Source organism: Rana temporaria, chromosome 9 (genome assembly GCF_905171775.1).
Source record: "Rana temporaria chromosome 9, aRanTem1.1, whole genome shotgun sequence".
NCBI classification, from domain to species: Eukaryota; Metazoa; Chordata; class Amphibia; order Anura; family Ranidae; genus Rana; species Rana temporaria.
In genome coordinates this window covers 165405969-165421788 of record NC_053497.1, presented here as the reverse complement: position 1 = coordinate 165421788, position 15820 = coordinate 165405969, and the positions used below count along the sequence as shown (strand labels likewise).

General features: G+C 45.3%; 1 protein-coding gene across 3 annotated transcripts in view; it reads left to right on the top strand.

Annotated features, from left to right (window-relative positions):
• The window catches only part of LOC120914283 (major histocompatibility complex class I-related gene protein-like), a 37730-nt gene extending 34588 nt beyond the window's left edge, over positions 1 to 3142 (top strand). For all 3 annotated transcript variants that reach the window (XM_040324911.1, XM_040324913.1, XM_040324910.1), the window contains one exon: positions 2670 to 3142. In XM_040324911.1, coding sequence (XP_040180845.1) covers positions 2670 to 2725 — 56 coding nt within the window. In that variant the 3' untranslated portion in view covers positions 2726 to 3142. The remainder of the gene's footprint in view (positions 1 to 2669) is intronic.
• The last annotated feature ends 12678 nt before the right edge of the window (positions 3143 to 15820 follow it).

Genomic DNA, 15820 nt, shown 5'->3' with positions numbered 1-15820 from the left:
TGGATGGACTTGTGTCTTTTTTCAACCTGACTAACTATGTAACTCGCACCCAAAGTTAGAGCGGCGTAACGTATCTCAGATACGTTGCGCCGGGCGGACAGATACGCCTATGTATCTGAATCCAGCCCTATAACTTTTGCTCAAACCAATCAATAAACGCTTATTGCGATTTTTTTTTTTACCAAAAATATTTAGAAGAATACGTATCGGCCTAAACTGAGGAAATTTTTTTTGTGTGTATTGATATTGCTGCATTATGCAAAGCTATTAACCACTTAAGCCCCGAACCAATTGGCTGGCCAAAGACCAGGCCACTTTTTGCGATTCGGCACTGCGTCGCTTTAACTGACAATTGCACGTGGCTCTCAAACAAAATGTATGTCCTTTTTTCCCCACAAATAGAGCTTTCTTTTGGTGGTATTTGAACACCTCTGAGGTTTTTATTTTTTGCACTATGAACAAAAAAAGACCAACAATTTTGAAAAAAAAAACACTAAAAAAAAATCGCAATAAGCATATATTAATTGGTTTGCGCAAAAGTTATCATGTCTACAAAATAGGGAATATAATTACGGCATTTTTATTTTTTATTTTTTACTAGTAATGGCGGTGATCAACGATTTTTAGCGGGACTGTAACATTGCGGCAGACAGATCAGACACTTTTGACACTTTTTTGGGACCAGTGATATTTATACAGCGAACAGTGCTATACAAATATAATTACTATATTAATGTCACTGATAGGGAAGGGGTTAACACTAGGGGGTGATCAAGGTGTTAAATGTGTTCCCTGGGAGGTGTTTCTAACTGTGGGGGGATGGGACTGACTGGAAGTACAGAGAGATCGCTGTTCCTAATCACTAGGAACAGACGATCTCACTGTATTCCCCTGTCAGAATAGGGATCTGTTTGTTTAGATTGACAGATCCCGTTCTGGCTCTCTGTGGAGCGATCGCGGGTGGCCAGCAGACATCGTGGCCGCCGGTCACGGACATCGGCTTCCCCCGCTGCACTGTAGCTGTTAAAGGTCGGCAAGTGGTTAATCAAAATCTTATCCGAATTGCTTCTTCTAATTGTTTCTAATGCTGATGTGACCTCTGAGTAAATTTGCACTGAAGTCGGATCAAAGTTGCACAAAAGTTGCAAGCAAGTCGCATCGCAGGTTTTTACACAGGTTGAACTGGATGGGCTACTGCCTTTATTCAACCTTACCTACTATGGACCAGATCCACAAACGAATTACGCCGGCGTATCTATGGATACGCCGCGTAATTTTTAAAATGCCCCATCGTCGTATCTGTGTTTTGTATTCACAAAACAAGATACGACTGAATCTGGGTTCGATCCGACAGGCGTACGTCTTAGTACGCCGTCGGATCGTAGGTGCATATTTACGCTGGCCGCTAGGTGGCGTTTCCGTCGAATTCCGCGTCGAGTATGCAAATTAGCTAGATACGGCGATCCACGAACGCACGTCTGGCCGGCGCATTTTTTTACGCCGTTTCCGTAAGGCTTTTTTCGGCGTATAGTTAGCCCTGCTATATGAGGCGTATCCTATGTTAAAGCGGAGGTTCACCCATAGCTTATACATTTTCCCCTTAGCTTCATGCTCGTTTTCTCTAGGGGAATCGGCTATTGGTTTTAAAATATGATCCGTACTTACCCGTTTACGAGATGCATCCTCTCCGTCGCTTCCGGGTATGGGCTGCGGGAATGGGCGTTCCTTCTTGATTGACAGTCTTCCGAGAGGCTTCCGACGGTCGCATCCATCGCGTCACGATTTTCCGAAATAAGCCGAACGTCGGTGCGCAGGCGCAGTATAGAGCCGCACCGACGTTCAGCTTCTTTCGGCTACGAGTGACGCGATGGATGCGACCGTCGGAAGCCTCTCGGAAGACTGTCAATCAAGAAGGAACGCCCGCTCCCGAAGACCCATACCTGGAAGCGACGGAAGAAGATGCATCTCGAAAACGGGTAAGTACGGATCATATTTTAAAACAACTAGCCGATTCCCCTATACAAAACGAGCAGGAATCTAAGGCTAGAATAGAAACAAAAACCGAATTGGGTGAACTCCCGCTTTAAGTATGGCCGTCGTTCCCACGTTGAATTTTTAAAATGTTACGTCGTTTGCGTAAGTCGTTCGCGAATAGGGCTTTGCGTAGAATGACGTCTACGTCGTAAGCATTGGCTTGTTGCAGGTTAATTTCGAGCATGCGCACTGGGATACCCCCACGGACGGCGCATGCGCAGTTAAAAAAAACGTCATTTATGTCGGGTCAAGACGTATTAACATAAAACACGCCCCCATCACATTCATTTGAATTGCGCGCCCTTACGCCGCCTAAGTTACACTACGCCGCCGTAACTTACGGCAGAAATTCTTTCAGGATACAAAAAAAAAAAAACTTAAGTTACGGCGACGTAGCGTATCAGAGATACGCTACGCCGGACGGAAGAATGCGCCGCGCTACGTGGATCTGCCCCTATGTCTATACAGTACATAGTCACACTGGAAACCACAAGAAAATCACATCGACCCAAGCCCTAAACTTCAAGCTTATCAAACTCGCATGTGTATCTAAAATACATATTAAAAATGCGGTTAAAGGTATAAAAGAAGAAAATGACTGTAAACGATGACCTTATTTCTGCTTTTCTTTATAGGACGTGGACAGGCTGTAAAAACAGAAGAAGAGGGGATGGAGGAAAGCGATAGTTGACTAGCCCCGCTGCAATTCTTTTTCTTTCATGTATACATGTCATCTTTATTACCTATTTATATCACTTATATCACAATGCATTCCTGTTCAAAGTACCAAAACAAAAAGGAAAGCTGCTATTGGGTGTAAAGTACTGGTACCTAGAGGTGCGCATGTCTGCAGCAGACTGCAAGTTCCCATCGCTACACCTGAATACCCAACTCTCCTGATGGGGAAAGTTCTGACACTTCCAGTGCGAGAGATTGTGGAATTTCCTCCCATGGGGTCAGGGAAGCTTCAGTACAACCAGGAAGAGCCGGAGCTTTGGCCATCAGAAGAGTCGGGTGATCAGACATGATGGTGGAGCATTGCAGGCTTCTGCAAGCATGTGCACCTCTAGGTGTCTGCACTTTACACCTGCAGCAGTGTAAAAAAAAACAACAACAACCCACAACTACCTTAACCACTTGGGATCCGCCTGCCGTCAATTGACGGCTACCGCGCGGATCCCAAAAGCCAACAGGACGTCAATTGACGTCCGCCCCTTTGGGCGGTCCCCGCGCGCGCTCCAGAGCGCGCAGCGGGGAAAATCTGTGTTGGCCGTGTCCCTTGGACACAGCCAATTACAGATGGCCGCGAACGGCCAATCAGAGTGGCCGTTTGCGATCTGCGCGGCCAATGAGAGATGATCTCATATGTAAACATATGAGATCATCTCTCATTGCCGTTTTACACAGAGACAGCGGTGCTGTCTCTGGAGGGGCGACCGATCTGTGTCTCTTGTACATAGGGACATAGATCGGTCACCCCCCCCCAGTCACCCCCCTCCACCTACAGTTAGAACACTTTATAGGAAACATATTTAACCCCTTCCTCACCCCCTAGTGTTAACCCCTTCAGTGCCAGTCACATTTATACTGTAATTAGTGCATATTTATAGCACTGATCGCAGTATAAATGTGAATGGCGCCAAAAATGTGTCCGATGTGTCCGCCATAACGTCGCAGTCCCAATAAAAATCGCAGATCGCCGCCATTTCTAGTAAAAAAAAAAATAATAATAAAAAATAATAATTCTGTCCCCTATTTTGTAAGCGCTATAACTTTTGCGCAAACCAGTCGCTTATTGCGATTTTTTTTTTTTAAACAAAAATATGTAGAAGAATACGTATCGGCCTAAACTGAGAAAAAAAATGTGTTTTTTTTTTTTTAAATTGGGATATTTATTACAGCAAGAAGTAAAAAATATTGTATTTTTTTTCAAAATTGTCGCACTTTTTTGTTTATAGCGCAAAAAATAAAAACCGCACAGGCGATCAAATACCACCAAAATAAAGCTCTACTTGTGGGGAAAAAAGGACGTCAATTTTGTTTGGGAGCCACGTCGCACGACCGCGCAATTGTTAGTTAAAGCGACGCAGTGCCGAAAGCTGAAATTTCACCTGGGCAGGAGGGGGGTTTATGTGCCCAGTAAGCAAGTGGTTAAAGGGTCACTAAAGGATTTTTTTTTTTAGCTAAATAGCGTCCTTTACCTTACTGCAGTCCTGGTTTCATGTCCTCACTGTTCGTTTTTGCTCTGATGTTGCTGTAATTCTCCTCTGTTTTGGACACTTTCTGGTTGTCTGTTTTGGACACTTTCTGGTTGTCTGTTTCCTGATCACCACAGTACTGGGAGATTTTAGTTTTGTTTTCAAACCATCACTGCTCTATGGCTCTGTCCAGCACAGATACAGCATAACATGCTAAAACGAAACTAGATGCAAAAACGAAACTAAAAAACTACAGGTACATTATATGATTGATTTTTATCTATTTTTTATCTTTTTTAAAAGGAATCAGTTAACTATTATGTCTCTATACCCTGTAAACAGTCATTTCAGCAAAAAAATGTTTTTCCTTTAGTGACCCTTTAAAGTGGAACATGCTAAGAAAAAATAATGGGCCTAATCCACAAAAACCCGGCGCAATGTAATTTTTCCCGTTTAAGTTACACCGCCGCAAAATCTCTACCTAAGTGCCCGATCCACAAAGCACTTACCTAGAAATTTTGAGCGGTGTAACTTAAATCCGTCCGGCGCAAGGTGTTCCTAATCTAATGGGGCGAGTCCCATTTAAATTAGGCGCGCTCCCGGGCCGGACGTACTGCGCATGCTCCCGGCGCGAATTTCCCGACGTGCTTTGCGCGGTTTTACATTACGCCGAGTTTTGTGAATCGCGCCGGGTAAAAAAAGTTGCGTCGGGAAAAAAAAAAGATGCGCCGGGAAAAAAAAAATGTAAAAATAAATTTGACAGCGTCGCGGGAAAGAAGGGTCTACTTTTACATGGTGTACTAACTTTACACTTTGTAAAAGCAGCCCTAATATTGCGACGGCAAACTAATACTTACGGAGAAAAAACTAAGCGTAAAAGCTTCGTGGATCTCCGTAAGTGCTAATTTGCATACCCGAAGCGGCATTTCGACGAGAAATGCCCCCAGTGGCGGCCGCGGTACTGCATCCTTAGATCCGGCAGTGTAAGTCCCTTACACATGTCGGATCTTCTGCCTAACTATGGGAAACTGATTCTGTGGATCAGTTCCATAGATAGAAACAGGGATACGACGGCGTATCAGTAGATACGCCGGCGTATCCCTTTTGTGGATTAGGCCCAATGTTCTTTAGAAAGGAACTATTATTATTATTCCACATGAATAATTATGCTACCAAAATTAGTGTGTGCTGTAAATTGCCGCCAGCATTGTTTCTTCATGCTGGAGGCAGCCATTTTTAAAAAGAAAAAAAAAAAACATCTGGCCAGCTTCACGGCTGAAAAAGGGTTGCCAATCGGCACCCAATCAGTGCCAATGGCTGAAAGCACTGACCGATGTTTTTTCCGGAGTGCGCAGGGGGGGCGTCCCCTGTTAGAACACAATAGCTCAGCAGGGGAGATATATGTACTAATATCAGATTGTTAGTACAGCGGCTCCTCCTGAGACCCTCATGTTTTTTCGCTGGCTTGAAAAAAAAAAAAAAAGAAAAACTGTGTAGTCGACTTTACTCTGGTTATGTGGAAGAAACCGGTTATTGTTACTCTTTCACCTTATAGAATGAAGTATAAGGGCCGCGGATGCCCCAATTTCTGTAATGAAAGCAGTTGTATAGTCTTTTCTGTAACTTTTACCTACAGGTAAGCCTATAAAAAGCCTATAATATAATAAAAAAAAAATCTTTATGGTTTAAGAGACATTCCTCTTGCAATGTGCTGCTTACTGCAGCGGCGCATGCGCACAGGGGATTCTCGGCTGAAGGCCCGGCAGACGCCAGACCTTGCCGGAAAGAAGTCTCCCGCGCGCATGCACGGGAGTGACGACATCGCGGCTCCAGCCACTCACAGCGCTGGAGCTGGGATACTCGGAAGACACACCGAGGCAACATGTCAGCTACCTTGGCGTGGACCAGGTGAGCCTTGTTCTAAGGTAAGTATTTCATAATGAGCTAGTATGCGGTGCATACTAGCTCATTATGCCTTTTGCCTTACAGGTGACAAAATACTATTTTTTGGGGACTATACAACCGCTTGAAGATACGGTTTTGATGGAAGGATTCTCCAGCAACTATGGAGGAGTTTCCCCTTCGTATTGTTTTAGTGGACTCTCCATTAGCTGCCTGTATAGCATTATATCACACTCCAATGGTCCTGATGGACAGTAATGTTTACACTTATACTTTAATTTATCTATTTATTTTCTGTCTTGTGTTTTTTTCCTTTTCTTTACTTTTTGAATTGTAAACTTCTATGCTAGATTTGGATTAAATAATGATACCTGGCTTCTTTTTACAATCTATTGTGTGTCTCTCTACAATGGTCAATGTTGAGACTGTACATATCTCTGTGGTCCCTTGTTATATGTTCTGTATAGCTTTGTTATGAGCCATGTATGGAATTTGATACTTCATTGTCTGACAATAAAAATTCTTAAAAAAAGAAAGTCCTGTCATCTTTCATTTTTAGAAAAGGAAACAGGTGCATCCTGGGAGCTCAGACTTCATATTAACCACTTCCAGACCTTAGGTGTTTTTCAGATTTGGTGTTTGCAAGACTAAAACAGTTTTTTCTGCTAGAAAATTACTTAAAACCCCCAAACATTATATATATTTTTTTCTAACACCCTAGAGAATAAAATAGTGGTCATTGCAATACTTTTTGTCACACCGTATTTGCGCAGCGGTCTTACAAGCGCACTTTTTTTGGAAAAAAAACACTTTTTTGAATTCAAAAATAAGACAACAATAAATTTGGCCCAATTTTTTTATATATTGTGAAAGATAATGTTACGCCGAGTAAAATGATACCCAACATGTCACTCTTACAAATTGCGCCCGCTCGTGGCATGGCGTCAAACTTTTACCCTTAAAAATCTCGATAGGCGATGTTTAAAAAATTCTAGAGGTTGCATTTTTTGAGCTACAGAGTAGCTCTAGGGCTAGAATTATTGCTCTCGCTCTAACGATCGCGGCGATACCTCACTTGTGTGATTTGAACACTGTTTTCATATGCGGGCGCTACTCGCGTATGCGTTCGCTTCTGCGCGCAAGCTCGTCGGGAAAAATTTTTTTTTTTGTTTTCTTATTTATTTTATTACTTTTTACACTGAAAAAAAAAAAGTATCACTTTTATTCCTATTATAAGGAATGTAAACATCCCTTGTAATAGAAAAAAGCATGACAGGTCCTCTTAAATATGAGATCTGGGGTCAAAAAGACCTCAGATCTCATATTTGGGCTTAAATGCAAAAAAAAAATAAAAAATTTGGAAATATAATTTTTTCAAATGACAAAAAAAAAAATTGTCTCTTTAAGAGGCTGGGCGGGACTGACGTTTTGACGTCACTTCCGCCCAGCAGAGCTATGGGGATGGGCGAAGGAGATTTTTCCTTCAGTCTCGTCCCCGCTCAGCTGCCGAACGGTCCCGATCGCCTCCGCCGCTACCGACGGCTCCGGTAAGCGGCGGAGGGCGCGGGAGAGCGGCAGGGGGGCCCTCTCCCGCCACCGATAACGGCGATCTCGCGGCGAATCCGCCACGGAGACCGCCGTTATCGTTTACCAGACCGCGCACACTAAAGATTGATACCTCGGTTGTGGCAGCAGCTGCTGCCGTTACCGAGATATCAATCTTTAAAAAATGGACGTACATCGTCGTGCGCAGGTCTGGAAGTGGTTAAGAAGTGAGAGAGAGAAAACCAGCTATCATATTTGCAGCAGATGTCACAGACTAAACTTATCTGCAGCCTAGTTATTTTAGATATTTCATACATTGATTGTATGTACTGATCTGTTTTTCTCAATCGTTTCCCCCCACCCTGGAGCCCGCAGTCACTATATCTGGTCTCCAACAGTACATGGAAATGCAATTATTTTAGTAAATAAAAACTGCTAAATACCTTTTCTCATCAGCAGTATATAGCAGTCTTGTAACTTCTATAAGTGTCCGGTCAAAGCTTGTAGGAGGAGTTTTCATTCTCCTCTGACTGTCCTATGAGGCTGCAGGACCCCTGACCCTCTGGACAGTTCTGATTGGCCCTGTGCTGATCACATGCACTCTCCCAAGAAATAAAAAACTCTCTATCAATACACACCAAACTGAGCATGTGCAGAGTGACTCCCCCATCCTGGCACTCAAGGATGGCTGACGCCAGCCCTGCCGTCCAGCATGGTCTGGAGATGGGGTTCCTGTCCCCAGGTGAGAAGAGATCCTTGTCTCCAGGGGAGAAGGGGCTCCTAATAGGGTCCTTTACCTCCCAACATTTTGAGATGGGAATGAGGGAAACCTACTAGCAAATGTATGTAGGCATAGAACACACCCCCTGCCACACCCCCTTAAAGGAGCAGTAACCAAAAAAAAGGTTATTTAAATCCACAAGTGTTTTTTACCACTACTATTCCTTTATATTTGCTTTTAGAATTTACAAATGCAGCAATTTAGAAATTTGGATGAAAGGTTTAGCACTGGCAATCTCTTTTTTGAAAGATAAAAAATGCATTTTATATACAGCTATATAGATCAGACCAAAATGAGGAGGAAAGAAGGGCAGAGGGACATTGCTCCAAATCAGGGACAGTCCCTCGCAATCCGGGACAGTTGGGAGATATGAGGTCCCCCCCTATTGCAGTCCCCCTCTTTAGCAGTGTCATCTGTCCACCTTTACATCACTCCCGTAGTGTCCTCCGCCTCCCCGTATCAGTTTTCTGTGTCCCCCCCCAAAGCAGTTTCCTCTGCTCCCCCTGCACCCCACCCCACACCCCCATAGCAGTGTCATCTGTCCCCCTTCACATCACACCCATAGTGTCCTCGGCCCCCCCACAGCAGTTTTTTGTATCCCCCCGAAGCAGTGTCCTCTGCCCCCCTGCACCCCACCCCACACACAAACACAGAACTCTCCTACCTTACACAGCAGGGCAGAGATCAACATCACAGGGCTGAAGTTAATTAATACTCGATGTGGCGCTTAGCCGCTTACTCAATGAGCAATAAATATCTTCAAACACAGTATAAAGTGCACTGTCACTTTTGTATTTTTGCACTTTATACTGTGTTTGAAGATATTGCTTATTGAATAAGCGCCAAATATAGTATTAATTAATTAGTACTGTGTGGGAACACCTTTTCATGTTGGCAGCCACTCACATATATATTTTTATCTATTTTGGTTTGCGCATTAGTATTTTCACTTTTAACTGCTGAAGTTATCTTTTCACACTAACAGGCTGCTAAGATTGCCCAGCAACCAATCACCTGCTGTTTAATGTGAAAAGTATACTCCAGCAGTTCCCGCCCCCATCCAGCCCTGTGATACCAGCCACTCGCCGCTGTACAATGAAGAGGACGGAGGTGAAAATGTCCGCGGGCCGGGTGCCCGTGAATTAATCATGAGCACTGATGGGCCAGAGAGGTAGCGGTGGCGGGCCGTACATTGCTGACCTCTGATTTATTAGATGTGATGGCTGCATTCCTTTTCATCTGGTAATCTGTCCAGTAACACACCTCCTGTATTAGAGCGCCCCCACTCTCGATGAAGGAGCAACAGAGACGCCTTTGGACAGCAGCATTGTCAGTCTGGGGGAGGGGAGTATTAAATGTACCAGCAGATTTAGATACACTAACAAATTGAAACCAAATTCCAAGCAACACTGCAATTACAGCAACAGATTTTTTCCTTTCAGGCCCCATACACACGATAGAATTTATCCGCAGATACGGTTCAGCGGACCGTATCCGCGGATAAATCCTCTCTAAGATTTCAGAGGATTTCAATGCGATGGCGTGTACACACCATCGCATTGAAATCCGCGCTGAAATCCTCTGCCGATGACGTGTCGCGCCGTCGCCGCTATTATGACGCGGCGACGGGCGCGACGCTGTCATATAAGGAATTCCACGCATGCGTCTATTCATTACGGCGCGTGCGGGGAATCCCTTTGGACGGATGGATCCGGTAAGTCTGTACAGACGAGCGGATCCATCCGTTGGAATGGATTCCAGCAGATAGATATTCTGTGCATGTCGACAAATATTTATCTGCTGGAAATCCATTCCAGGGGAGATTTATCTGCGGATAGATATCCGACGGAGTGTACACACCATAGGATCTATCCGCAGAAACCCATTTGATGGGATTTATCTGCGGATAGATTCTATGGTGTGTATGGGGCCTGAGAATTTACATGAATGAATAAAAGGTGATAAATTCTTGCTGGAATTCAAAGTGTCATTTTCTGTAAAGCCCTACCTAATTGTAATTCTCAATGCCCGACACACAAACGGATTTTTCGACGGGAATTGTGTGATGGCAGGATGTTGTCGGATAATCCGTTTGTTTGTATGCTCCATCGAACAATTGTTGTCGGATTTTCCACCAACAAATGATGGATAGCATGCTTTAAAATGTTCCGACAACAAATGTGTCTTGTCGGATTTTACGATCGTGTGTAAACAAGTCTTTCGGACAAAACTCCAAAGTACAAACACGCATGCTCAGAAGCAATGCTAACCATAACACAACATTAGCAGAACTTGCCCAAAGGATGGCGCTAAAGAGCTGAAAAAACACATAGTTTTGTGTTTGTTGGCTGACAACTCTTTGCCGTTTGTATGCAATACAATTTCACGGCCAATGCCCTTCGGACAAAAGTCCTATGCTTTGTCCGATGGAAATCCGATCGCGTGTATGAGGCTTTATTTTTAGAGAGTAAAAATGTGGAGTGGATTTTACAGGAATCCAAATTATTAATTCACAAAAATTAAAATTTTATAGCAAATTGAGGGCCAGGTGGGGTGGGACTCTCCTCCTTCTGGGTTGATGTCATATGACGTTGACCCAGTCTCGCCACTCTTGCATGCCTCTAGTCGCAACACAGTGATCGGTGGTGAGCAGTGTCCCTCGCACAAAGCACATCACCGATGGGTGTAGAGAGCCAATAGCATTGACTCTTTACCATGTGATTAGCTGTGTCCAATCACAGCTGCTCCCATGTAAACAAATGTTGGTTATCGGCATTTTCCTTCCTCAGCGCTGTCACTATGTGAGGAAAGGAAAGCCAATAACCGGCATTCCTGTGACAGCAGACATTTACACTGATAATCAATGCCCTGATGATCAGTGCAGCTCTATCAGTGTGGCTTCGGCTGCATGGACCACATTTTACTCTTTTCCCTGCCAGGAGCCTAACGCCCCGGGTGATCAGAGCTGGGCCCTTTTCGGAGGACCACTTGATGATGCACCCGTCACAGTTTTTCTGTGTTTCACACTTTTTGTGTGTGCACATTTTTGCCTGCACCGGGTGAAGTTTTTGGGTTGTGTTATGCACACCACAGGCTTTTCAATTGAGCTCTATCAGTGCAGCATATCAATTCCCATCAGTTCCATCTATCAGCGCTCATCAGTGGCTCTCCATCAGTGCAGCATATCCATGCCCATAAGGCCCGCCTATCGGCGCTCATCAGCACCACCCTATCAGTGTCTCTCCATCAGTGCAGCCTTATCAGCGCATATCAGTAAAAGAGTTAAATATATATGTACACCACAATTACCACTTCTTCACTCTCCTCTCCACTATCCCTTTCCCCCCACTTTATTTAATTTATTGCTTATGTTTTGTCACGTTTTTGTCTTTTTTTGTTTGTGCATGTTTTGTTCACTATGTGATTAGTAGGGTGCGGGTCCTCGGACCAGCCCTGAACGTCTTGGGAGTGGGTGGACATGGCCTTCTGGCTTAGTTCGCCTGCTCTCATGGGGTCTCCCTTCGGGGGAGCCCCACCTAGTACTGGGAGGGTTCTGTTTCGGCAGTCTCTCCGAGGAAGTTGGGTCCGTGTCGGCTTCGGTTGCTCGGACCACAGTACCTCAGTCCCCGTCTGGAGCCTAACGCCCCGGGGGATCAGGGTTTGGGTCCCTCTTCACAGGAGGACCACTTGACGTTGCACCCGTCTGCACGTTTTTGTGAACACTCTTTATGTGTGTGCACATTTTTTCTGCACCGGGTGGAGTTTTTTGGGTGTGTTCACACGCCATAGGCTTTTCAAAAAAAATAAAAAATCAGTAAAAGAGATAAATTGCTTATTTGGAAAATGTTATTACAGAAACAAAGAAAAAAGTTTACAAAATTGGTATTTTTTTGTTTATTTAGCAAAAAAAACAAATACCACCGCAAGAAAGCTCTAAAAATTATAAAAATTTAATTTGAGTAGTATTGCATGGTAAAACAATTGTCATTCAAAGTGCGACAGCGCTGAAAGCTGAAAATTGGCCTGGGCAGAAGGGGGTGAAAGTGCCCTTGTAGGCAAGTGGTTAAAAAAGGTAGCTCTGCCTGCTACAGTGTATTCCGGCTGTATTGTATTAAAAGAGTCACATGATGTAGGTCTTTCATACATAACTTAGAAATGTAAAAAGTAAAACTGATCAACCATTCTTTCCCTTCCCACCAATAATCAACAGACTAAGTAAAAAGAAAAAAAAAGGCTTGCATTAGCACACATCGTCCCATAGCTAAACTCAAGACTGGCCTTTTTTACACATAGACAGTGTGAGTGATGGCCTCTATAGTCTCCACACTCCATTGAAAACACGAAAGACTATCAGCCAGAATCCGCTTAGCTCCTCTTACCATATTATCTAATAGTCAATGGCCCAGATTCAGGTAGCAATTGCGTCTGCGTAACCATAGTTACGCAGCGCAATTGCTTACTTGCGCCGGCGTTGAGAATGCTCCTGATTCAGGAACCTCGTTACGCCGACGGCAGCCTAAGATATCACTAGCATAAGGCTTTTATGCCAGTCATATCGTAGGCTGCATTCTTACGTTGGCCGCTAGGGGGCGTTCCCGTAGTGGTCAGCGTATAGTATGCAAATTGCATACTAACGCCGATTCACTACCCTACGCGAGCCCTGCGTATGCAGTTTACGTCATTTGCGTACGTCGGGTTTCGCGTAAGGCTGCTCCTGCTATTAGCAGGGGCAGCCAATGCTACGTATACCCGTCGTTCCCGCGTTGCGAAGTTTAAATTTTACGTCGTTTGCGTAAGTGAATCGTGAATGGCACTGGACGCCATTCACGTTCACTTTGAAGCAAATGACGTCCTTGCGACGTCATTTACCACAATGCACGGCGGGAACGCGCCTAATTTAAATGATCCACGCCCCCTACGGGATCATTTAAATTACGCGCCCTTACGCCGGGCATTTTTGAGGAGCGCCCACGCAAATTACGTGGCTACTGCTTCGTAAATGAAGCGTAGCGCAAATAATTTGCGGGGGCAGCGGGGGGGAAAAACGGGACGCTGCGCCTCCGTAAGGAGTGCGCAGCGGTACCTGAATCTGCCCCAATGTCTCCAAAGGATCCAACCTTTCTTGACACGTTTGCTCACAAAGTTAGGGAAAGTCTGATATTCTCTTTCATATTTTTAATGGAGGCCGCATCCTAAATTTTCTTTCTTCTATGTCTGTAGCACGGGAGGGTCCTGCCTACAGTGACCACCTTCCTTTTTACTAACATGGGGGATGCCCAGCCACGCACAGGACCTGTTGTGCAAACACCGCTTACCAATCCCCCGAAATGGATATAACAGTTGTGGATAAAAATAAACATGTATACCTAGATGCAAATGTAGCAGAATGTTGCTACTAGTTACTATCATCCACCATGTCACCCTGCTGCCAGACCTGCATCTATCACTCTCAGAGACAATGAACAGTCATTTTTCTTTTTTTTTTTATTGGGGGATATAACTTGGTTGGGGAAAGGGGTATGGGATGCCCATAGAACAGATCACTTTGCCATCATAGTTAGAGAATTTGTTAAATTAATTGAGCTTTGAAGAACTGATGGACTCTAACATTCACAGTCACTTCCCCTGCATAAACTCCTACAGATCGTTGCATCTCCTCTTCATCAACTCCTGCAGACTGTTACTCCCGGGACTCCTCTCCTCCTGCACAAAACTTTACTGTGACCTATTAGTCTTTCCACCCGATCATCTTCACATTACTCCAGGGATAACTCTGAATGGTTCCAGTTGCTTTCTGACTTGCTGAACTGTTATTAGGCCAGGGGACTGCAGTACCCATTCTTGGCGGCCTAGATGTTTAGCAGCTTGAATTAATGGTGGACTACTGATCCCAGCTAGCCCAACTTGCAAATCCTGTGCCCGCAGGTCACATCGATTTGACACAAAAACCCCCAGTCTCTCCTCTGGCCTTGCACCCAGCTCCCCTGGCATGCCTCCTCCAGATATCCACTGTGCCTCACTCACTGACCTTCTCCTGCCCTGAGTCCATGGCGAACAACTTATCTGGATGTGCATACCAACCGCTTCTCCAGCCCCTCTGTTGCAGGACACCTCTTCCATGACCGTGTAAAGATGAGGCTCCCTCCCAGCTCCCAAACTCCTCCGCCGAGGCGCACCCCCCAAATGGGGATGGGCCTCCTGCTGCGATCTAACACTCGATTCTTCACTTCACCCAGCCGACAACTCCCCTCCAGTGGGCTGGACCTGAGCTTATGAAGGAGGCCTGCCCTCTGCCAATTCCAATTGGGGATTGGTCAGGGCTCCTCACATGAACTCCCTGTCACTCCAACTCTCAGCCCTGCCCTTCTTCCAGAACATTCTCCCTGGAAGCAGGGGAGGCACCCAAGAACTGAAGGACAGGTGATCACACCCACTGCTACACTAGCCACTCCCTGCCCTGCAGATCAAAACAAGCAGGCCTAGAATGCAGCATAGGCCTGCCTGACAGCTATCACAACAATCCTCACTTCTAGCACCTACCTATAGTAAAATAGCACAGCAAGACTGGTTGGTGGGATGGTCAAGTCTGTTGCTTCTGATTTTTGTTCTACTTATGGAAGTTGTGAACAATAGAGGGTCATGTGTACTGGGCCAAAACTGGAGGGAGGGCACATTGAGAGGTGTGCCACAGCTGACAGGTGTAGTGACAGTGACATCATTACTCCTGTCAGCTCAGAGGAGAGAGCCAGGTGGCAGGTTGTGTTCTCTCTCCCCTTTCTCCTTCCTGCCACTGCAGAGCTCCTGTTGCCTGTACTGTTCTTCCAATGAGTGGCAGTTCGGAACTTTATCTCCCAGCCACCCCACACTTTGTGCAGCCATGAGGGAGCTGCTGAGTTGGTAAGGCATTGTTCATGCATGCTTGCTCAAAATACTGATGCTTAACCACTTCCCACCCAGCCTAAAGCAAAATGACAGCAGGGCGGGGGTTTCATTGTTCTGGGAGGATGTCATATGATATCCTTCAGAACAAGCCTCCGTCAGTGCCAATCAGTGACACTTATCAGTGCTGCATATTAATGCTGCCTATCAGTGCCCATCAGTGCTGCATTTTAATGCCTCCTCATCAGTGCCCATTCGCAGGGCCACTGATAGGGGAGACCACCGATCCTCTTGTAGGGGGCCTGAGCACACAGGGAGGTCCACACAGGGAGGGGGATTAGTGATGGACGACAATTGCAGAACTCTTCCTCCAGAAGTCTCTCCCCCTCTCCCTGCTGCCAGCTTGTATCGGCTGAGAAAGACGTCTCTCACTAATCCCCCTCATGGCTCTAATGTTAGCTATGCTCCTGAGTTTGTTATC